Genomic DNA, 23,806 nt, shown 5'->3' on the forward strand with positions numbered 1-23,806 from the left:
CTTCATACCTGTGAGACTGAGAAGTAACTTGTCTGACCTCAGCTTTTTCATGTGTAATACTATCTCATCATATTGTTGTTGGCAATAATGGGCACTGGAAGTAAATGTTAGTTTCCTTTCCATTTTAAAAAGTATGCTTAAGGCAGAAACAAAGAAGCAAGGGCCCAGCAGGACAGTGTTTCTAGTAGCCCTGGCAGAATAGGGTTTGCTTCAGTCAAAGAGGTATGGAGGTAGCCCTGGCTGGTGTGGCTCAGTTTGTTGGAGCATGTTCCTGTAGTCAGAGGGTTGAGGGTTCCATTCCCGGTCAGGGCACATACCTAGGTTGCGGGTCTGATTTCCCTGGACTGGATGCATACAGGAGGCAGCCAGTCGACGTTTCTCTCTCTCCCTCCCTGTCTCTCTCTAAAAAGCAATGAAAATAAATGTCCTCTGGTGCAGATTAAAAAAAAAGAAAGAAAATAAGTATTGAGATAGATTAATGATCAACCAAAAGAAAAAAAGAGAAGACAATAATTCAAGAATTGATTTGAGCCAAAATCTTTAATCTTTAGTTCCTATTACAAAAAAAAGAGGACTGCGTAATAATATTGATTGGAGGAATCGTATCTATGGCATTCCCTGAGCACGGAGTAGTCTAGCATCCCAAGTGCAGGCGGTGACCTTAAGGAACAGCAGTGTCTGCACAGCCAAAAGGTGACTTAATTATGGCTCAGAAAAATGTGCTCTGTGTGCGTGTGTTTTTCTGAACAAAATAAGATGCATTCCCTGGCTTCCTGGTTGTGGAAAAAGTCACCTTGGTGAGTATATTTCTTTTTGTAAGTAGGGAAAATTTCAAATATTTTATGTCTTCAGATGAGGAATGTTGTTTTTATTCTTGATGACCTTTTCCGTGGCACCATATTTCTCTGGTCCTGTATTACTGTAGTCAAGTAATCCTTTATGTTCTATATTTATCTGTGTTTTTATAGCAAGAACAGTATGAAAGTACCATTGGATTCAAACTCCCCAGCTACCGAGCAGCTAAGAAATTATGGAAAGTCTGTGTAGAGCATCACACATTTTTCAGGTATTCTTCTCACTTAACTATTTTTCAAGGATAAATTATTTGTGCATGTTTCTATTTTAAGCCTGCTATTAAAATTCCCTTCTTTGTGTGGCTGGCATTCTTTTATTTAGCTCAGGTAAGATCATCTTAAGTAAGACAAAATGAATCCATTTCTCCTTTGGGTTGAAAATCATGCCTCAACACTCCCAGAGCACCTTTCTGTGTACAGTAGAAGGACAAGAGGAGTGAGCACTAGGACCCTGTGTTTACAGGGGCTCTGTGGTTGCCCTAACTGGAGCTGAAATCAGTCTGTTCAGGAGGAGGTACCCGGAACTTACCTCCGCATGCAGTCTCTCTAAGCAATGCTTGACTGCTTTCTGTGGGGTGTTTACTGGAAGGTTAAAGGTATGAAACTGATCATTATCTTGGCCCTAACCATCCCCAGGAAGGGAGCAAAGAGAACCATCTTTGAAGCCCAATTATATCAAATAATCAGGAGGTAGAAAAAAGTTTTTGTCTCCTCTGGTTTTCAAGAGGCCATATCATAACTCCCTGTATTCATTTACCAAGCATTTTCTCTGTGCTTGCCCTCTGTGTGGGTACTGTAGTAGGCACTGAGAATATAACACAAGAACGTGAAGTCTAGCAGAAAATACAGACCATGGGCAATAATTACTTGTATTGAAAGGAGAGCCAGCTTTTTATGGTCAGCTTGCCTTTTAAAGACAAGTTCTTTTATTATGGAAATTTGCATACATAACAACAGTACAGAGAATAGAGTAATGAACTCATCGGGTACCTGTCAACCAGCTTCAGTAATTTTCACCCCAAGGCCAGTCTCGTTTATCGGTTTATCTACAGCCCCACCCAATTCTTCCCACTGCTTCCCAGGTTATTTTGAAGTAAATCCAAGACCTCATGTCATGTCATTCATAAATAAATTTGACTGCATGAATAGCTCTCAAGAGAGAGAGTCACGATACCTTTTCCTTCTGTTTGTAATTTCATGTCATGCGTAGTGCTCTAGCAGGTGGTCAGGAAGAAACGTCAGGGAAAAAATAACATTGATTCTCATTTCAAATAAAACATGAGGGTACATTTTATAGCCAGTTAAAGAATCTTAATTATTGGCATTAAGATACTTTTTTATGCTTTCATCTTCCTCTTCTTTAAAATCAAACCAAGAAAATAGAAGTTTGAAAAAGGGTAAGGAAAAGAGAAAAAAGTTATTTGAATGTTTAATATCTATGGTATATATTTTAGCTGTAGCCAATGTATTTACTTGGGGAATAGCATATTTAAATCCGTTGCATCAAAATAAAAGGATGTATTAACATGTAATGCTTCGTTGCTTAAAAGAAAGTTGGTATTTGCTGAATTAAAATGAACTATCTCCAAGGAAAAAATACTCTTTTTTATAGTAGTTGATGTAGTAATTTTTTATTCAGCAAACATTTGTTGAGTGCCAAATCCATGCCAGGCACTATGCCAGGTGAAAATACCAAGAAGAGTAAGTCACAGTCTTTATCCTTTGCCCTTAGCGAGCTCACAGTCTGGTAGTGGAGACCGGCACACAAATTGTTTCATTCAGTGCAGTCCATGCCACTACAAAAGAGAGCATGGGGTCCTGTATAAAAAGAAGACAGGGCTCCTAACTGAGTTGAAAATACATCAGATAACCTATTAAATAGGTTACCGGGCATTAATGGGGTTTGGAGTGCACTTGACAGACCCGTTCTAGTGGAGTGGAAAAAGAGCTCTGGCCTCGGACTCTGTTACTGCCCAGCCTCTTAACAACCATGTGACCTTCAGCAAGTAACTTACTTCTTGAGGTTCAGTTTCTTGGATCTCTAAAATCATGACAATATTATGGGACATAGTGAAAATGTTACAGTGCTTCAAAAGTGTTTGAAACCATAAGGCCCTATTTATGTAAGATAATACTATTACTATAGGCCACAAGTGAATGGTATGTTGCTTTGAGAAATGACATAGAATTAAACTAATGATTGCTTGATTTGAAATCTCTCTTACTAACTATAAGGAAACTTTGAGAATTTTGAAACTTTTAAAAATCTAGACTTTTGTCTTCTATCTCACCATCTCATTGGAGTGAAATAAATATATACTATATGATCGTTATGTTTTTTTTCTGCCCCCAGGTTGACGTCTACAGACACCATTCCTAAGAGCAAGTTTCTTGCCCTGGGATCCAAATTTCGGTACAGCGGCCGAACTCAGGCTCAGACCAGGCAAGCCAGCGCTCTGATCGACAGGCCCGCCCCTCACTTCGAGCGTACAGCAAGCAAACGCGCATCCCGGAGCCTTGATGGAGGTTCGTACTGAATATTGGTGATTGCTTACGGCCCCAACTCTTTAGGGAGAGATAAAGGAAGTGCAGGTATCTATGAGAGAGCCAAATTGAAGAATGTCAGTGGCAAAATGAAATGGATCCCACTAATTGTCTAAGTCGGTGGAATCATCCTAAGAAAAGGAGAAGTGAGGGTCAGAGAGAGTAGTAACTAGACCAGGGTTCCACTGGCAGGCAGTAGTGGACGGAACCCGACTGGAATTAGAATCCAGAGTACCTACCACAGTGAAAACCTAACGTAGTGTACTGAAATAAAGCCCTCCTGGATGTTGTCACAGAGTTATTTTTTTCCAGTAGGAAAGAGGAAAAAGGTCTGCCTCATTAGAGCAATGATTTAAAAAGTTTAGATCACTTGTCCTGTGGCAATTATGAACAGGAAAAGCGGTCCTGTTACTGGGGTCTCCAGATTTTGTTTAAATAAAACAGTGAAGCAGTACGTTTCGTGATTGTGTATTCTGACAGAAGATCTGTGAATTTTTCTAAGTTTAGTCTCAAGGATATGTGAGCATTCCTGAAATGAAGTAGCAAGCTATATTCGGTTCTTTACGACACTGAAGAAGAAAGGCGGCCAGTAAATACGTTCAGAAGGCAGGAAGCAAAGTAGAGTGTTTTCCCTCTGGTGCTCAGAGCATCCGCCTCGCCAGCTGAAGGACTGCAGCCAGTTCAGATCCCACTTTATACAGCAGCCGCAAGGATGGCTACTAGTGATGACGAGGATTTTCCACCTTACATTTTTGTTGTCCTTGTTGCTTTTCAAACCATTTCCATATATTCCTATTGAATACCAACAACCACTTAGTAGCAAGAAGCATTTAGGAATTCTTGTTTCACTCATGAGGAAACTAGGGCACAAAAAAGTTATATCGCTTGCTGGGGTAACACAGCCAGAAAGTTCATCCATGCGTTGAGTAGTGGTTGCAGCGATTTTTGCCAGACGCATACATGCCTATCATCTTCGGGGCTTGAAAACAAATGCCCAGGCCTCACTCTTGGGCATCTCATCTATGGCGGACCCAAGCATCAGCTGGTGTTTTTTTGTTCCGTTCTGTTTTTAAGATCACAGATGATTCCTGTGGGGTCCCTCCAATCACGGAAATACTGATTCGTTGCTACCTGTTCTGCCTGTACTATACTAGCAGAAACTGTGCTAGTAAGTTTCAGAGCTAGGGATTTATGTCTCCTTTTACTCAGCGTGAGGGTTTTGAGTTTTACTCTTTACTGCTCTGATGTATAACTATCTAAGTTTCTATTGCCAGGCAGGAGCAATATAATACTGGAATGAATGGGTCCATAAGGTTATCACAAACTGCACTCTTCAGCTATGGGAAATATTTGAATTTTTAGGTCATGTGTTCTCTGCATGTGCATCAAAATCTTATAATAGTTAACAGATGAATTCATAAAGCTGCAGAGCCAAAACATCTTTAAAAATATTCACAACCTACAACACTGTGAATATACTAAAAACCATTGAACTGAGCATTCTAAATGGGCAAATTGCATGGTATGTGAATTATATCTCAACAACCAGAGACACTACCATGATTCTCTGTTGTGGTCCATGGTTTGTAGTCTTCTTACTGAAAAGAGGAAAGAAATTTGCCCCTTTCTAGGGCTCCCAAGTTATATCTTTCACTTGGATTACATATTTGTGTATACATAGGTTTTGCCCCACGTGGTCTTGAAATAATATTAACCCATAACAAAAGAAACACAAAGACTCAGGTATGACATTAAAAGTTATTAATGTTTAGGTTTATTAAGTATTTTTAAAAGATATTTATTTATTTCCTTAGCTAGAAAGAGAGGGAGAGAGGCATCGATGTGTGAGAGAGACTTCGGTTGCTTGTGTGAGAGATATGTCCGTTGCTCCTTGCACGCCCCCAGCTGGGGCCCGTAGCAGGCAACCCAAGCATGTGCTCTGACTGGAAATCAAACGGGCAACCTTTCGGTTTGCAGGCTGGCACTCAATCCACTGAGCCACACCGGCCAGGGCAGGATTTGTTAACTATTTTTATAGCCATTGAATATGCCTTCCCCCACTATTCTGTGGACTTAATATCTTCCACATTTTACAAAGGATGAAGCTTTCTGCCTCTGTTTCCAACTGCCAGTTTCCACACTTCTATCTGCTTTTCCACATGTGGTACAGATTGCCAGGGCTAGGAATGCTGGAGACGTAAATCGTTTGGCTCTGCAGTATTAGGATTGGATTACGACCAAATGCAAGTGGCAAAATAACACATGGTGGAAGCATGGGCTGCGTTTCTCTGATGCCAGTCAGAGTCGAATTAATTCTTTGAGAGGAGGTGTGAATACACATGTATAATGATACTTTCACACAACTGTGAGCAAAATATTTTGTCACATTCCCCTGTGTTGTTGGGTTTGGTTTACCATCTGCCATTTTTGCACTGATTGGCTTAGAGCACCCAGGAGTAGCAGGAACTTGCAACAGGGCAGTTTCCATTGAAAGATAAGGTAGATTCTTATGTTTCTGTCGTTTTTTTTTTAATGTATGTCTGAGGAATGATTTCTTTCACTGGAGATCATTACAGGGCATTTCTTTCTTGGTGCTGTCTGAATGAAGTTGTCATGAATTTCAATTTTTTAATCTGTTCTGATTCATGGATTTCCTTATCCAATCTTTACTGTTTATAAATCTAAATTTATCAGAATAGATTAAGTTCAGTATACTCAGTTTAACGGGCAGGAAAATGTGTCATAAAAATTGTAAAGGTTTTCGCCCTCACTGATGTGGCTCAGTTGGTTGGGTATCATCCTGCAAAGCGTAAGTTTGCTTGTTCGATCCCTGGCCAGGGCACATGCTTGGGTTGTGGGTTTGGTCCTTGATTGGGGCATGAATGAGCAACAACTGACTGATGTTTCTTTCTCACATCGATGTTTCTCTCCTTTTCTTTCTCCCTCTATTCCTCTTTCTAAAAATAAAATAATCTTTAAAAAAACAGAATGGTAGAGGTTTTCATGCAAAATAATTACAATTTAAACCTGTCAGTACATGAAAGGGTAATTTGTTATCAGAAATATTGAACCGTGTGGAAACACTACAACCCCAGACACTGCCAGAGAAGTGAGGTTTTACTGCAAAGTGTGTAGATGTTTTCTTCTGGCCCCTGGAAGAACAAAGATAAACATCACAAGAGTGTCAGTGATTGAAGTAAGCGATCTTAAACCAAGATGCCAAATAGTCCAAACCAAAAGAAATATGAACTCTGTGAAAAGATCAAATTTTATCATAAACCTACATTGCATGTTCTCTCTAAAACAGTCTGCACATAACCGTTTTCCAGAATTAAGGTTTCTTAACTTCAGCAACCTTGGCCTGTGCACAGTGGGTGCCCGTGCCCCCTCCCACTTCCCTTCCCAGGCGTGGCAACTAAAAACACGTCTAGACACTGCCCAGGGGGTGAAATCACCTCTGGTTGAGACCTGCTGCCCTGAATATACTAGAGGATAGGAGTTCTGTGCAAGCTGATAAGACTCGAGGAGATAGATAGTGGAACAAAACTCAAAAGGTTGGGGGTGGGGCATTGTTTATTTTAAAGACTAATGGCCAAAGGTTTTGAATTCATATTATGTTAATCAAATGACTTATTAAAAATCAAAGTGTTTCCATTCAAAGATTTGCCCTTAGACAATCATCAAAAGAATACACATCTTAGAAGATCCATTTATCAAGTTCTTTTGTAATCATTCCATAACAGAAGAAATCAGACTTAATCCTTTTTCCTAAGACATATTTTTAGGTTCGAGAAATTACCAAAAAGTGAATAAATCTTTATTTCAAAAAGGCTTTATGGAAGAAATAAACTTAATTAACTTTTCCCCTTACATAGACTGTGTTATAGGTTCTTAAGACTAACAAACACATTGCAAGGTTAAACAACTGCTAACGTTTTAATAGAGTGAGTTTTCAGTTTCTTTTCTTATTTTGACATCAGCACCTCCACCCACAGTCCCGTTCCGGAACACGATCGCCGGCACATTTTAACTTTTCTATTTTAGCTTTCTTATTGCCACCAGTTACCTGGCAGAGCACTACTACTGACTTATTTTTATACCTTCTGTGTGATAGTCCACTGGACACTGTAGCACTCGTGTGTGCCACCTGGTGACTTAGAAGTGGTGCGGCGACCCTTGCCTGCTCCACTCACTCTTCTCGTTCCCTTGTTCCCTTTTCTCACGTCACAGCGGCCGTGGACTCAACGGACCGCAGTGCTCGGCCCACTTCTGCCCCAGCCATCGCTCAGAGGCAGGACGTGGAAGGCAGTGTGCCGGGTGCCCCCGCCAAGAAAACGGGGGCTTCTAAAGAGCAGGAGGACACCGTGGAGGCTGAAGTGGAAAAGGAAGAAGTGCCCCCTGAGCCAGACGAGTCGGCGGCCGCGGAGATATGGCAGGTACGTCCTGAGTCCCGGGATCTGGCAAGTGCGCTTTCTGCTTTCCAGGTGGGAACTCCTTGACCAGGAAGGTTTTCAAAGCGCTGATGCTTACAGGGTCCTAGTGAAGTCATTTCTTCCTCACTCTTTCTGGAAGAGGGTATCTCCCAAGAACCTGTAAAATGCGTCCATAGAATTATGTCGTGAAGACTATAAGCTGTCCCAGAGAAGTTTTCACGTGACCCAACCTTTACCAAACTCTTACATTAAAAGAATGAAGTCCATAAAACGTGGCAGCACTGTGATTGTATGCTCTTAAAAGTTAAGTTTTACTCGCCCAGAAGGAATCTCCACATTCCTTTCTAAGAGTAAGCTGAGCTACAGTTTGGTTTCCTGAAGTTGGAAGTGTGTGTTGCACAGCCAGAGCGTGCCCGGGTGTTGCAGGAAGCACATCTGTGCGGCTGCTGAAGCCCTAAGTAGCTTTAAAAATGGGGGGAGTCCTGTTATGCAGGAGAGGTTATACTACTGACTTGCTCACAGTTCTGACTTGGCTGTACCCTTAGTCACTGAACCTCGTTGAAAAATTACCGATTTAATTAGATTTCCCAGGAGTAACAGTAACTGGGCTGATCTTTTATGTGTTGGTAAGCCTTTTGAACACATTTGAGCAGTGATGGAGTTGAGGCACTAGTTCAGACTCAGTGGAACATAGCACATGCAAGTCTCACTGTTGAAACAGGAATTCATAGACACAGTCTTTCTAAGAAAAATGGCGTTTGCGTATCTGTTAAGAAATTTAAAACCACGTAAGATCTTAGTAAGTGTTCTCACCTTGGCAGACGGATTAATCCTGTTCTTTTGGAGTCAGCTCACTACCTAGTTTATCTGTAGAGCAGAGGCCAGCCTGGCTCTGTTTTGACTGTATTAAAAAGACTGTTCATTATATGCACAACCCCTGGACATGAACTAACGGGGGGGGGGGGGATGCTGGAGGGGAGGGTACAGGGTGGAGGCGGGATTAAGGGGAGAAAAAAATTGGGAAAACTGATAGCATAATCAGTAAAATATACATAAAAAACTGTTCAATATGACATGTAGTTTTATTGTCCTTTGAGACCAACTTGAGTCCAGAGAGGGAAAAAACTGACTGAAGGGTAGGTGTTTGCGTTTCTGTAGCCAGCCAAGTGCGCATGGCAGGAGCCATCGGGGTCAGTGTCAACGGCAGTCTTTAATGCTAGGGTCTCTCACCTGGCACTTTCAACTGTCATACTGACTGGGAAGTGTTAGATTTTACTGGAGTGAGCAAGGGACTCTTTTTGAGTAGCTAAGGTTCCTTTGGCTTTCAGCTAACTTGTTCTTTTGCCTATAGGCAGACACAAGTATCTTCAAGAAAGGTTCTCTTTGCTCTTGGGACCTTGGCAGAGTGGAGAGATCACTTTCTGGTATATACTCCCCATTTAAGTGCTTGCTCCCCACTTAGTTCTGTATTCTATTTTTCTGAGATACTTGTGTAGAGATCAGACTGGAAGCCACCTCTGATAACCTTATGTTACCATAATAACAGTAACAGGATTCAGAGTAACTCTGAGTCGATTTTATTTGTAGCAGTTAGAAAATAATTATGGAATTTACCTGAAGCAATATTTATTGCATGGAGCAATAATAATATTATTACTATTAAAGTGTAACTGTGTACATTTCATTATCTAACACCAAGTTGATGCCAGTTAGAGCTTTTTGGCATCTTGAGCCTTTTGGCAAGACCTGCTTTGCGGTGTGCACCTCTTTATCCCATTCAGTGTTCTCTGGTGGCACACACAGAGGTGCCTGCTGTCGCCACTGGGCCTCTATTCTTACACTGAAGCAGAGATTCTCAGTTTCTTGCTGTTGGATTGCTAAGCACCCAAAACAGAAAAGTCATTATTCATTTATATAAGCAAGTCAAGCTTTACAAAATAATTATAAACTACCATTTGCTACGCATTCACAACTCTGTGAAGATATTATTTCTATTTTATCAATACAAAACTTGAACTCAGAGGTGAAGTAACTTGCTAATGGCTGCACAGCCAGTATCCTGGGATTCCGAGTAGGACTGACCCAAATCGTTCATTAACTGCCTCTGGTAGTTAACAGTGCTACTGCTGGATGTGCTGGGGACGTGACAGTGTCTCAGGGTTTGGTGTTGTTCTATGTTCTTCATGTTCAGCCCTAGAGAAGATAGCCCAGTGACATTGTACTTCAAAGTAACGCTGCCAAGCATGACTAAAAGGTGTATGTCAAAATGACTGAGTGATGTGATTCTATAAATAACTTAATGATACAAAGTGATCGAGTTGACCCTTCATAAAAAACAGTTTCTCGTTTTGAGATATCCGGTGTATTAGGCATGGCTCACGTTATTACGCTTCCTGTTAATAGTCTGTGTAGGTTTTTTTAATGTATACTTACTCCATTTGGGGTATATAAAATGACTATTACAAAGATATTTCAAAGTTAGGCAGGAGCCTTAGTTATTCTCTTCCTAGCACGAAGGAGGACTCTTCCCCATTCACCACACACGTGGGCCCCCCTCCCCAGAGAGGAGATGACAGGCGCTGGAAACCGCAGCTGAGCCCTGTGTGCGAGCGCATAAACCGCCCTTGGTAACAGCTGCATGCATCGGCAGCAATTTGGATTAAGTTTATTTTGATGTTTTGTTGTCTAATAAACTCGAGGATGAAACGGCCTCCTTAAAGACATTGATCACTTAACAAAATGTTTTGTATTTTTACCTGCTTGGTGTTATATGTGGTTTATTTATTCGTGTGCTTTAACTGCAGAGACTTTCTAACTACCTTGTATGTCGTCCATGAATATCTTCATTTGTGAATTTGTGTTTAAATGTTACTTAAGGAACTTCCAGATCATTAAAAAGCAACACAAAAACACATAGCTTATTTAAGCCTAATTATTATCTTTAATAAGTACTTTTTAGTAAATAAGTATATAATATTTGCTACATCAGTAGAATAATTACCTCAATGTTCTCTTTTGCTCGTTTGGCTGTCCATATTATGTCTCCAGCCTTGAAAACGTGCTGGTGAACTAACAGGTTACCCTTGAGGGTGACCTCCCTCCCCGTGACACCCCCTAAAGGCTGCATCAAGGTGACTGCCTATCAGCTTATTTCACAACCAGCTTAAAGATGCGGCTTATTTGGAAACAATGCTATTCATAGAAACCTACTAACCTAAAATGTTTCTACCACTTTATTTCTTAAATGTAGGTGGAAAAAACCCACATCGAGGTCACAGTACCCACCTCGAATGGTGACCGAGTGCAGGTTTGTGCCAGCAGGCTGCTCGCTCCCCTCCCCTCCCTCCTCAATGTCTCCCTCCCCCCCTTAAAAAAATGTAAACAAAGGTTCAGACAAACTTCAACGAGCCAATATTTTATCATTTTTCTTTCTTTTTTTTAATAATGGCAAAACAGAAGCTTGCAGGAAAAACTGAAGATCTGATAAGAATGAGGAAGGTTAGCCATTTTTCACTTCACAAACCTGCATTAGCATCACCCATGCTGACTTTTACAGTGCATTAAAAAGACAGTGATCCATTCTTCTCATTGATTTCTCTTAATCAGAAATTGCTTTCAGATAGCAGATAGACGTGTGTGTATATATGCATATATGCACATGCATATGTATGCAAAAGAAATTATAATCCTTTACTATGTATTGAAAATTTTTCCAGTAGGAAAATATCTTTTGCAACATGAAAGAATTAGTAAAGACTGAACCTATCCTTTATTCAACTTTATAAGAAATATTCCACAAGGCACCATGTTCTTGAAATCGTTGGCAATATTTTATATGTATTTATTGTGAAACCATCATGGCATCTGCCAGTGTTGTTAATAACTCTGTGCTTGGCTGCTCTGCGCCTCTTTCTTCCCAGCTACAGAGTGGGGCGAATCGGTTTCTGCTGACTATGCTATCGAATGATCATGTATAAAATGCCCATAGATCTCTCTCATGGAAAGGGTTAGAGATGTACATACTGCAGTATTGCTGAGTATGGCATTCGTCAAAAAACGAATGTCTTAAAGTATTCCTCTACTCTGTGGAACATGGAGTTTTAAACCTTCTTAAAATCATGTATTTTAAGAAAACCCCTCAACAGCTCAGCTTCAGGAACGAACACGAAGCAGCGTGTTATGTAAGAAGCCAGTGAAGCCAGGAGCACTGTCTATTTAAATAGCATCATCACACCCTCCCATCATTCATGCACAAGGCCATCCGTTCTCCGTGGTAATTGTGTTCTCTGTGTGTCTCTGTGTTCTGTGACCATTTCGTGTTGGCATCTGCTGCGCTGTGGACATTTAATTTTGAATAACTTTTGGTTTGCCAATTTGCAATTTTTGCCCGCAAGAACGACTTTTTAATTTGTTATGCTTTTCTGTTTTTCCCCTCTTTCATTTTCACAGAAAAAGAGAGAGAGACTAGATGGTGAAAACATTTATATCAGACATAGCAATTTAATGTTGGAGGTTTGTATGAACTTGAAGCTTATTTCAGTTGGTTGCCTGTAACCTTCTGCATTCTCCGCTGCTGCCCCTTTCTTCTTTCTGTGCCGCATTTGGTTTTGCATGCCACTGCATGGGAGAATTTTAGGTTTCAAGTGCTTTTGCATGTTGGTGAACATGAAGATCTGTAACCATCTCACGTGATTTCTCTTTAGCTTCCATCTCTCATACTTACCTAAAAAATATATGATTGGGACTACCTTTGCCTCTTCTGGTTCCATTGTTTTACCCACTTCTGCAAAATTTTTATCGCTCTTAGAAAATTTTTCAAATTTTCCAAGAGTATAAACTACTATATGCCCCAAGCATCAAATTCGTTATCTTCTGAACTGGAAAAGTAAGATACGTGATCATAATTCAAAGTGGGTTTAAAATATTGGGGATACCAGACAATGACAGAAAGACAGTCGGAGGGGAAAGTGAGAGACAGGAAGGAAAGGAGGGAGCTTAGCACGTAATGAGTAGTTCGTATGACAGAAGATAGTTTACTCATAGAAACAGGTGTGTAGGTGTGAGATTGTTATTTTAGAGATGAGAAAATTGAGGCTTAGAGAAAGGAGTTGATTTCCCTGTGGTCACAGAATTGGTAAATTGGTAAAGCCAGGATTTCAGATAGGGCCTATCTAGTCTATTAAACTACACTCCCCCCTCCCCCCCCCCACCCATTCAGAAATAGCAACATACTGTCTGCTGTAGCAACTGTAAGGTCATTTTCCTGCTACATTCAACATTGGTGAGATTTTTACCGGAGTTATGTTGCATACTTTATCTAGTTTGGGGCTCTCCACATTGGATAAAGAGATATACATGTAAAACTCATTAGAAGATTCAGGGAAACTCCATGAGGAAAAATTAAGGAAATTAGAATTTTTCTGTGTGGAAAAAACTGAGTCCGTGTTAGGTTACACGTTGAAAAACTCTTATATAAAAGTTGATGGCCAGATTATTTTGCAGTTCCGCTCAAGACAGAGCCAAAAGAAATGAGCACAGACTCTGATATCAGGGATTTAACTTAGATATAAAGAATATAAATATAGGTATGTAATATAGGCATTAGATATAAATATATAGGAAGATGATAAACATGGTTCCTGCCTTCAGGAGGCTCACAGCGTGGGGGAGTGGGGAGGAGAAAAATGATAAGTAAACAAATAGCAATAAAATTATTACAAGTTATAATAAAAACAATGAAGGAAATAACCCATAGGCTGTGCTAATGAAAGGGATCTACTCGGAATAAAATGGGCAGGAAATTCTCTCTGAAGAGACATTTTCACTGAGACCTGAAAGATGAACATGTGTTAAATGTGGTCAATATTATTAATCTGGAAGTGTGAAACAACTTCCTGAGGTAGATACCTGATTTAATGTCATGGTCTCTACTAATTACTTAAGCTCATCTTACTCTTGGTCAAAATGTATATTTTAAGTGCCTGCTATGTTTGAGGTACTTTGATGGAAGTAACACAAATTATCGCCAGCCTTCATTGATTGTGTCCTGTGTGGCGGGCACAACACCAAGTGCTCTACATACACTGACCTCGTGTAACACGAGGTCACGGCTAACCCTAGGACATTTCAAACGTGGCGACTAGATCTCTTTGCTTTAGCCCAGAGCTGAAACCACAGCTGGATGGTTCCTCTTCTGAGATTAGGAAGAATGACAGAAGTCAGCTGATCTTCTTGAACTCAGCAACACAACATCTCCCAATTTTAAACATGTCTATTTCTTGGCTAGTCCATCTTTAGTGCTTCCTCTTACCTGGAACCTGCAGTACCAATCATATATTTGTCATTTGTTCCACAAGGTGTGTTATGGCTTCTGAGACTCACGAAGTCCCTGTGTGTGATGTGTTCTTCCCCTGCATTTCATTGACAGCAGTGAGAGGGGATTTCTAATAAGTGTGTGTTTGAAAATTAAAACTACTAACTACCTTTTGAGAATATTTCATATTAAATGGTTTGGTTTGATTGCTGCTTAAATTATAATATGATAGGCATCAAAAAGTGTCTAACCTGAAAATGGCTAAAGTTTGGCTAACCATCATTCTCTAGTTATTGTAAAAGTTTGGGTTTTTTTTTCGTTCCTCCTAAGGAAGTTCTCTCAACCTATCTGTCACTCTGGCAGTTTTTTTTTTTTTTTTAAGCATTCCTCCCCTCACTCCTCCCCCACTCCCACTAATGCTTTGTTCTGGCACAAATAAGGTCGAGTTCATTTTTAGATGTACCGCCTCCTCCTCCATCTCCCAGAGGGAACTGGTAGCAAGTGTCTATGACGAATTCTATTTGGAACAGGTCCCTTTGAGATCTTAATTTTACTCTGTGCCCCCACAGGTTTCCAACAGAGCCAGCTAAGAAGGATGGAGAAAGCTCCCTCAGAAGCTACTGATGTTACTGAAACGTTTATTTCCTCAGGTTGCAGCCAGTGAAAAGCTAGCCAAGAAGAGTCACAAATCTCTCACGTTAAAAGGCTAACCTGGAGGGTTATGGTTTTACCATAGCATCTCTTGCTCATTTTTGTTTTGCTCCATTCACATGTTTAACTCTCCCTGAAACGTTAGGTTGTTTTTGGCCCAAGCAGATTTAATTTCCAGTCAGGCGCTGGGTCACACACAGGGCCTTCCGAGCCTGGTGGTTCTCAGTTGCTCAGCCTCCTACTGAGTCTCTGACTGCGCTGGTTCACGACGTCTCTTTAGCTAGCGAATATGCTTTTCTCGCCTTCAGCTAGAATGAGAGGGCAAACTGCTGTTTCCTTATGGGGAAGCCCAGGTTCATGAGCTCTACTCACCCTTCATCCCAGAGAGCCTCGGGACTGCCCTTGCGCGTCAGTTTTCTCTTGGAATGATCACAGAGCAAATACACGTTGTTCATTCTTGCGAGAATTGAAAGGATAGACTATTAAATACATTTTCTGAATGAATATCTCCAGAATCAAAATTGTGTCATGTGTCCCAACCGATTCTCTTTTCCTATGCTATTGCTCCCTTTGACATTGCTTTGGAAAAAAACATTTAACTTAATTGAAGCCTAAATGGCTCCAGAAAAAGAAACTTTTTAATGAAATGGGCGTCATTTTTTTTTTCAAAATGAGGCTGTTTCCCACGGAGTCTAAAAGAATAAAAAAGACTAATCCCAAAATTCACACAGCATATTAGGAGATATATTTAGTATTATACTTTTCTTGGACACAGAGCTGCCTTGATATATAATAAACATAGAATTCTTAGCAGTTATCAAGTGACGGGCTCCCACATATTTTGGTCTCAATCTTTTGAGTTTTTTCAGAGAAGTATTTTGGACAAAGAACATTTGTGTTTTTGTCTTCAAGTTGTATTTCTCAGATTATTTCTGGCCAATCTCCCTTTTGAAAGTTGTTATATACTTCCTATTATATAAACCTAAATAGTTCTCATTATGTCTAGCTTTATTAACCTAGTGTTGATCATTTCTCCCTAAAATATACTCTTGTAAGAGCTTACCCCTAGTTGTCCAGTATGCAAATCTGCTGGAACAGTTGAGGTATTTTATTTATTCTTTTATTTTTTTATTATTTTTTAATCCTCGCCAGAGGATATGTTTTTATTGCTGATTTTTAGAGAGAGAAATATCTCTGTGAGAGAGAAACGTTAATTGGTTGCTTCCCATATGGGCCCCAGCTGGGGACTGAACCCACAACCTAGGTATGTGCCCTGACCAGGGATCAAACTCGTGACCTTCTGGTACATGGGACAGCACTCCAACCAACTGAGCCACCTGGCCAGGGCCAGTTGAGGTATTTTAAATCATGAGGGGATATATAAGCTATTTGAAGAATTCTTGCTAAATCACTCCCCATTCATTGAAGGTTAGTAGAAGAAGGTCCCTAGTTTGAATGGTACTAAAGAATGAAGTGAAGCTGTCAGGAGCTAGAAAGCACAAGCCTTTTAATTTGTGTGAGTAGTATTGGCAAAGGAAAAAAGCCACTATATTACATACCCCTGAGTAATTACTCAGAGATAGTAACAACCTGCTCCGAAGGCCTGAGTCATGAATTTCAACATTTTTTTTTTGTAATCTTGGAATCAATCACTTTCTCCCAGAGGAATATCTTTTTTAAAAACAATTGTAGTTGACATACAATATTATATTAGTTTCAGGTGTACAACATAGTGATTCAACTTTTATGTACCAGTAATAAATTCTTATATCAAGAAAGGGCTATTCTTGTTTACCAGAAACCAACAACAGCCCCCTAATAATAGGGAAGCAAAACTATCTCTAGGTAGAAATAGAGGGGTACCGTCCAGTTGCAACTTACCCCAGTGCAAGGCAGTCAGTGATGAAAGCTGAATCTTTTGCCTTGTCCTTCGTTTAATAGTTTCTCCTTGTCTTTTGCTCTCTCCATCCTGCCTGAGCTGAGCCCAAATCAGTTCATATCAATCTGAGGCAAATTGAGTTGTGGGATTACCTTCTTGGGATGAGGAGTTGGAGAGCCAGCACTGTGTCATAATGGGAAGAAGAGTTGTAAAACCGAGTGAGCTCCTTCTGGGTTATATAACTGCTAAGAGCTGTGGGGTTATGATGCTTCATTGCTTCTAAGAAAAGCACCTTGTTTAAAAAAAAAAGCAAGCAAATATACCATGTTGTATATTTACAATTCGAATGCAATTTTTGGATTAGTAATATCTCTCCTGGATGTGGTGTGTTTTCTACCTGTGCCCATAGTCTGTGATGGGCTTCCCTTGGTGTGGATTTATTCCTCCGGGTATTTATTGTTTTGCATCTTTGTCCTTTCAACTGTAGGATTTAGAAAAAAGTCAAGAAGAGATCAAAAAACATCACGCCAGCATCAGTGAGCTGAAGAAGAACTTTATGGAGTCTGTACCGGAACCACGGCCTAGCGAATGGGATAAACGCTTATCCACTCACTCCCCGTTCCGATCACTTAACATCAATGGCCAAATCCCCACAGGAGAAGGAGTGAGTACTTTGCCCGCATGACCAGTTGGGAGAATGAGTGAAATAAGTGTTTTTGCATATTAATGTTCTGTATCTGAGAGAAAGTCTAGAGCTGAAATTTATTTTTGGTGCCTCACCAATTCACGGCAGCTTTCAGGCACTCATCCAACACTTGTGGGCTGAGTCACGTGGACGACCCGGTCTGGTTGTGGGAGCCACTCACACAGCTCCCGGTGGACGAGCGGCCTGAGAACTCGCTCAGCAGCTGCACGCGAGTGTGTGTCTGCAAACTGGCCATAAGCCCGTGGAACTTTATGTTCAAGCTGTGCCTTCGGGAACTAGGGATGGTACTAAATTTAGTAAGGTCAAAATTGGAAAGGAATACGCATTTTTTAAAAAAAACTTTATTTGAACATTTGCACAACTTAGAAATGTCTGGAATGGTTGACCACAATTATATAATAAACCCAGGAGGCTCCTAAGCCAGAGAATGTAGAATACCAAGTATTAATAGTTGTGTTTCATTTTTAGAAAAACTATTGATTTTTTTTCTTTTATGAGTAACATCAAACTTTTAATTCACTGTTTTGTAACATAGTCACAGTTAGATACCTTTCAGGGGCTGTTCTTTTCTATCGTTGTCATCACCTATTGTAGGAATTCTACACCTAAAGAAATGAGTATGTGCAATGAAAAAGTTACCTTGAGCATATATTCAAAAAGTCTTTACTTACTCTTTAGCCTGGCAGGCTAAAGATTTATATAAATAGTCACAATGACTCAATGAGTGATTGTAATGATTTTTAAATTATATGCTTGTTTTTTCCCCAAAGCATTAACAATTCTAGTTAAGAAAGGTAAAGTGATGTCTTAATAATTTAAAAAAACCTGGTTTTTATATTTAGAATCTATGATAAACTACTCAACGTATTTAGTTTCTGGAACTGGAGAGGATAATAAAAATTGGTTGACAAAGGGTACTTTTTATATTTTTCAAAATGTGATTAAACTTGGCTAATGACTCTCTAAACAGAACTGAGCCAGTTTCCCTGAGCAAGGGTGGAGAATTCCTGAATGAGGGGCAGCTAAATAGAGCTCCCAGAGGTGGTGGGATGCAGTGGTTCCTACCCACTGTCCTCTTGGTCTCCACGCCCTGATATACCTGGATGATGGCTTTGTATTCCGAATCCAGCTAATGTCCCCTGAACTGGCTTTCTCCTCACAGAGACGATGCCTTGTTGCTCTCTCGCCTGGTAACTGCGTGTTTTCTAGAGGTTTTCTTTTGGAGTCTGTACATATAATAAAAGATGCTCAACTGCTTTGAAAAAGTAACAGTATTTTCTTGGATGAGGTTGGGCAAAGTTGAATCAGTCTCCAGTTCCAGAAAATGCCTTACATCTGAATAGGAAACCCTTCAGAAACCATCTCAGGGCTGCTCTGGGGAGTGGCTGTGTCATCCTGTGGACTTTTAAAGAAATGACTCTTTATAAATTGAATTAGATCGGTGGGGATAGGCGAGCCACCTTAGCTCTGCGTTTGTGTCTATCACCCTCTAAACGAATAGTGGAATAAGTAAGAACTATACTGTCACAAGCTTTTACATAGGATAATTCCACTTTCTGGCATATTTACTTTTAAAAAAATAATTAAGACAATGTTTACGTTCTCTGGGGATACCTCTTCCACCTTTGACAGCATTTTTGTTGCATTGCAAGCAACTGAATTGTGTGTAATTTGTGTATGACCAGGTGAAGAAAACCTCTATCCTTCCCTCGGAAAGAAAGGTTGGTGGGCCAGAGGTAAAGCTGCTGTTACGACTTGTGCTTCTCAATCACAGTTTGCTCTTGTCATGGCACTAAGCAGATAATCCCCCAGAATCGGACAGCAGCTGCTGAGTACCTTTTTTTTCTTTTGGCTATACTAGTAGATTCACATATGCCACCTTTTGACCTAACACATAACCTTTCCACTGCTGCAGCTTTTGCAGCTTTCGATTTGCTTATTTTGGCGCATGGCTGTTTGAAAAGCTGCATGAAGATAGAAATATGTATTCAGAGAAAAAAAATGAATTTAATTGTACCCTATTCTTTTTATGTTGTCTTTCTTCTCCCCCTTTATTTTCTTTTAAAAATCATTATTATAATTTTGCATCCTTTCTTTTCCTTTTTTTTTTTTCTTTTTTGCTGACCAGTCCCCCAGCTACTTTCTCCCTGATACATATCGCTTAGGGGTGTGCAAAGAACCGGTGTCGAGTTTCCAGACTGACCCGAGAAGGCTGGCTCAGCTGAGAGAACTGAGAGCCAGGTTTTTCCTTTCATAGATAACAGCTGTCTGCACTGGATGGCAGAGGACAGAGATTTGGGGGTTGGGGGTTTACAATTGGACAATTATAAAAAAAATAATTTTTCTTAAAAGTGTCAGAAGTATTTGCTTAATGTGATGTATAAACCTTCATAATGGTCATTATTATTTTTAATCATAATTCTGAGAGAGAGGGGAAGGGAGTTTGCCATCGTTAAGATTTGTGGGTTTGTTTTTTTTTTTAGTAGACCTTGGAGACACACATGAACTTTTATACTTTTTTTCTTTGCAGTCTTTAAAATGTAAAGGATTCAGATTTTTATTGCCTTGAGCAAAAGCTAATTGCCATATTGAATGAACTGTTACAGTTTTTTTAAATCTATATGAGAGATATGAGGATAACTTTTTATATTCTACCATTCTATTTGTAATAAAGATGACTTTTGTGATGGCAAGAAGAATGCTTCATTATTGGCTTTGCCCAACTGACCTGGGAAAAACTGGTAGCAACAAAGTAGTGAAAAATAACCCCAAATTCTTCTCTGAATGTCCTCGAAGGGCAAATAAGTACTATAAGGAAGTCCATGATTCCTTGAACTTTCAGGACTTCTAATGTCCATTCATTAAAAAAAAATTATGTATGGAGTACTGTTGTCATAGAAACTTTGCTGGGGGAAATTGCCAAAGTAAAGTAAAATAGAATGTCCAAAAGACCTTCCCAAATCCTTTGCACATCCCCAAGTATCACTTTTAAGCATTTCTCATCTGTCATTTTGTTCATCTTTCTCTGTCTTTCTTGATCTTCTACCGTGAAAGCGGACACAGGAACGTGCTCTGTTAGTGCAGGATGAAGAGAAAATTAAAAGGCAAGAGAGATCTCCTGAAAGAGCTTTACCCCAGCAAGAAAATGAAGAAATTCTTCCCAAGGTTTCTATTCCAATCCCCGAGGATCACAAGTCTTTCAAAAAGTGCCGCCTCTACTCTAGTACTTTTCCATCTCCTCGTTTCCCTTTCATGATGTCTTTTCTCGTGGTTCTGGCGTTGGCTGTGTGGTGGTTGGTCTTTCTGTGACCGGAAAACAGGGTGCTCATCCGAAACGTCAAGACTAAAACTGTCAAACCTGTCACTGACTTCTACCGTGTTATCTCCTGTATGATGCCCTCTGATCTTAATAGCTCACTGTCCTAGAAAAGCTCTTGTGATCGTTTTTCTGTCAATAAATGTTACTCTTTGTCGAATACGTATTCTGGGGCACAAAGGAGTAGGAATAGATTGCCCAAGCCAGCTTTCCTTCCTGAAGTTTAACAAGGGCAGAAGAATCAGATTTAAGCTTGTGGCGGGTTGCTTCTTTCCCCCAAAGCGTCCGCCTTTTCATTCTGCGTGTTTTCATTTAGTGGGCTGTGTCCTCCTCTCCAGGAGTTCACACAACGCCGGACACTCTGCAGAAGCATCGGGTGCAATATTTCCCTAATCTTCCGTAGCTGTTTGTGTGGCGTGGGCTTTGTAACTTAAGAAAACATTTCAACTTGCTAACCTTTCCAAAGCCTTAAAAAGACACGTTTTAATCTATGAATCCAAAGCCACTCCTTTTCTTGCGATATCAAACCAGTACATACAAAGGCCTTTTTCTGGGAAAGGGCTTTTGTTTTCTGTGGCCTTCTCTACGTGTATTTCTGAGACGTTCAGGGACAAACAACTTTATCCTGCCTGGCGTAGAAAAGAGAGCCGCGAAGGTTAAATGCCATCTTTTCATAAGTAACATGCTGGTGGTTTAAGGAAAATGGTGCTGGTGTCCCTGGCCTAGCCTCCAGCCGGGGCTGAACTTCCCAGACTACTCTGCCCGTCTTTAAAAGTCCTGGAATACAGATTTATTCAAGGTCTGTGCATAAACATACCCTCTTCTGAATTAAAATACTGTGTTACTTCTTTATGACTTAAGTAGTTATATTACTAGGAGCAATATTTAGCCATATGGTAAGCTTAAAAAATATATATATATATTTTTTTTGTTTTCTTGATACATATCAGACCTGTTTGTTCTTACACTTGTGTTGAAATCAATTGTTTTTAACTGATGGCCTTGTGATCTGTAGAGTTCTATGTGACAAGTATGTGTCCTCTGTTTGCATGTTGACTTTTCAGACTTTCCTGAAGTAAAGACGAGCGCGCTCTCTGTAACAAAACTCCGATGTCTAACCTGTCATTTCCACCTCTGCATTGATGAAGTCTTGCATGTAGCTTGCTTTTTATGGCACTTGAATGTACCAATATGGATGATTTGGTTAATGTTGTCTCAAATATTTGTTTTGAAATCTGAGTCCACAGGGCTATCAAAGTGGGATTATTGCACTTTATTTTACCTCTTGATGCTTTTCAGTTGATGAAACTGCTAAACAAGACTTTTTATTTTGAAGGTGATGGCTTCTTAGAGAAAAAAAGAACAGTAAAGCCAAGAATCTTTTGTCCTTCATTCACCGCTGTTGTTTTATTGTCTCTGCAGACATGCAGAAATAATTCTCTGGTACTCCTGAAAAGTGCTGCTCTGTGATTATAAGCTTCCCCCCCACCCCGAAAAAAAGGGAAAAGGAAGCAGATTGGGTTAAATTTAAAAATATGGCGTGATTATGTATCTTTCATGTCACAGACTATGTCTGTTTACAACACATGTTTATAATTAAGAATATTTATTGATTTACTCATTATAAGAGATCTCAAGTCAGCCTGAAATATTGCAAGATTATTCTCTAACCCAGAAAGGGATCATTGTAAGTACTCCCCTTTACCTCTGAAATGGAGATCTAAGAGCTTTCTTTGTGAAATAAACAAAACCGTCGCATTGGTTTAAATCCTTTTTTCAAGGAACTGAAAAGGAAATAATCTTAGAATTCTATTGGTAGTTTTATAACTGTTTCAGATTATATTTCCAGTTTTCATTCCTGTGCATGGCATTTTATTAGTTATTATTGTAAACTTCACCTTGAATTTTGTTTCCCTTTGTATTGGAGTTACTCCAAGCTCATTAAGTCTGGGGGATGCTGACAGTACTTTCCAGTGTTCCTGAGCGCAGTGGGAGTCCTTCCAGAGCCGTCCTGATGCTTGAGGGGAGGGGCCTGTGCGGGCTCTGATAGCCCAGCACAATTACCAGAGGCAGAATATTGGACATTGCAGCTTTGTAGTACCTGAAGCTAATGCTGTCTGTGTTGGTCACATAAACCTGTAAATAGTTTTGGTTGCCTTCTCATACCTCATTCCGTTCTTAATACCAGAGACAGATCCTAATAACTGTGTCTCAGGGGTGTCTAACCCTTGGCCCATGGGCCTTATGCGGCCCAGGATGCCTATGAATGCGGCCCAACACAAAATCGTAAACTTACTTAAAAAAAATTTTTTTTGCTCATTACTTTTCATTAGTGTTTGTGTATTTAATGTGTGTCCCAAGACAACTTTTCTTTTTCCAGTGTCACCAAAAGAGACACCAAAAGATAGGATACCCTTGGTTGGTGTTACCTTGATTCAGTTTCTTAATGGCAGGTTGATAATTAAAAATAATTTGGACTAAAGTTATTAATACAGACCAGTAGAAAGCCTTGCTCTTGCCTTGCCTTTGTTATTAGTTATTTCTAGGGTGACTGAGAAGTTCGCTGAGACCTGCCCGACACCCAGATTTCCACCCAGTAATGTAGAAACAAACCTACCTCGTGAGAATGAATGTGTAACATGTTCCAGGCACCAGAAGCTCTGGTTATTGTTCAATTCTTGATCTTTTGGGGGCCAGGAAGACGGAAACTAAAAAACAAACACACGTCAACTTCTTGAAATTTTTTATATGAAAGGAAGCAATTAAATAGCTCTGTTTATTTCCATCTAGTCCTTATTGGTATTTGAACAAGTGTTTAAAATGACTAAAGTTAAAAATGTCTTTCCAAATTCTTTACACTCTTAAACAATTCACCTTATTCGTATAGTATATTTAGAGAGGGCAATACGCATGAATAAAGCCAGCGTCAGGGTTTCGGGCCTATCTTTCCGTCATTCTCTTCTGCCAGTACTTGGAGTACGAAGGACATTCAGTTTGCATGGGCCAGTTTTATACTTGTTTACATCTTCGGTAAGCGTTTTGAAGGGAGAAGATGTTGACTCCGTTAGCTAACATTAGGCTGGGCTTATCTGTGGATTAGATTTCCAGAT

General features: G+C 40.0%; 1 protein-coding gene across 22 annotated transcripts in view; it reads left to right on the top strand.

The window, feature by feature from the left end:
• Positions 1 to 23,806, top strand: part of EPB41 (erythrocyte membrane protein band 4.1) — a 166,235-nt gene that overhangs the window by 113,637 nt on the left and 28,792 nt on the right. For 4 of the 22 annotated variants that reach the window (XM_036025637.1, XM_036025631.1, XM_036025627.1 and 1 more), the window contains 8 exons: positions 969 to 1,066; positions 3,208 to 3,380; positions 7,629 to 7,834; positions 11,082 to 11,138; positions 11,288 to 11,329; positions 12,281 to 12,343; positions 17,162 to 17,338; positions 19,066 to 19,116. In XM_036025637.1, coding sequence (XP_035881530.1) covers positions 969 to 1,066; positions 3,208 to 3,380; positions 7,629 to 7,834; positions 11,082 to 11,138; positions 11,288 to 11,329; positions 12,281 to 12,343; positions 17,162 to 17,338; positions 19,066 to 19,116 — 867 coding nt within the window. Of the gene's footprint in view, positions 1 to 968; positions 1,067 to 3,207; positions 3,381 to 7,628; positions 7,835 to 11,081; positions 11,139 to 11,287; positions 11,330 to 12,280; positions 12,344 to 17,161; positions 17,339 to 19,065; positions 19,117 to 19,508; positions 22,185 to 23,806 lie in introns of those variants that run through there. The other 18 variants (XM_036025626.1, XM_036025638.1, XM_036025629.1 and 15 more) reach the window with 16 other exon arrangements.

This window comes from Phyllostomus discolor, chromosome 5, assembly GCF_004126475.2.
Source record: "Phyllostomus discolor isolate MPI-MPIP mPhyDis1 chromosome 5, mPhyDis1.pri.v3, whole genome shotgun sequence".
NCBI lineage: Eukaryota > Metazoa > Chordata > Mammalia > Chiroptera > Phyllostomidae > Phyllostomus > Phyllostomus discolor.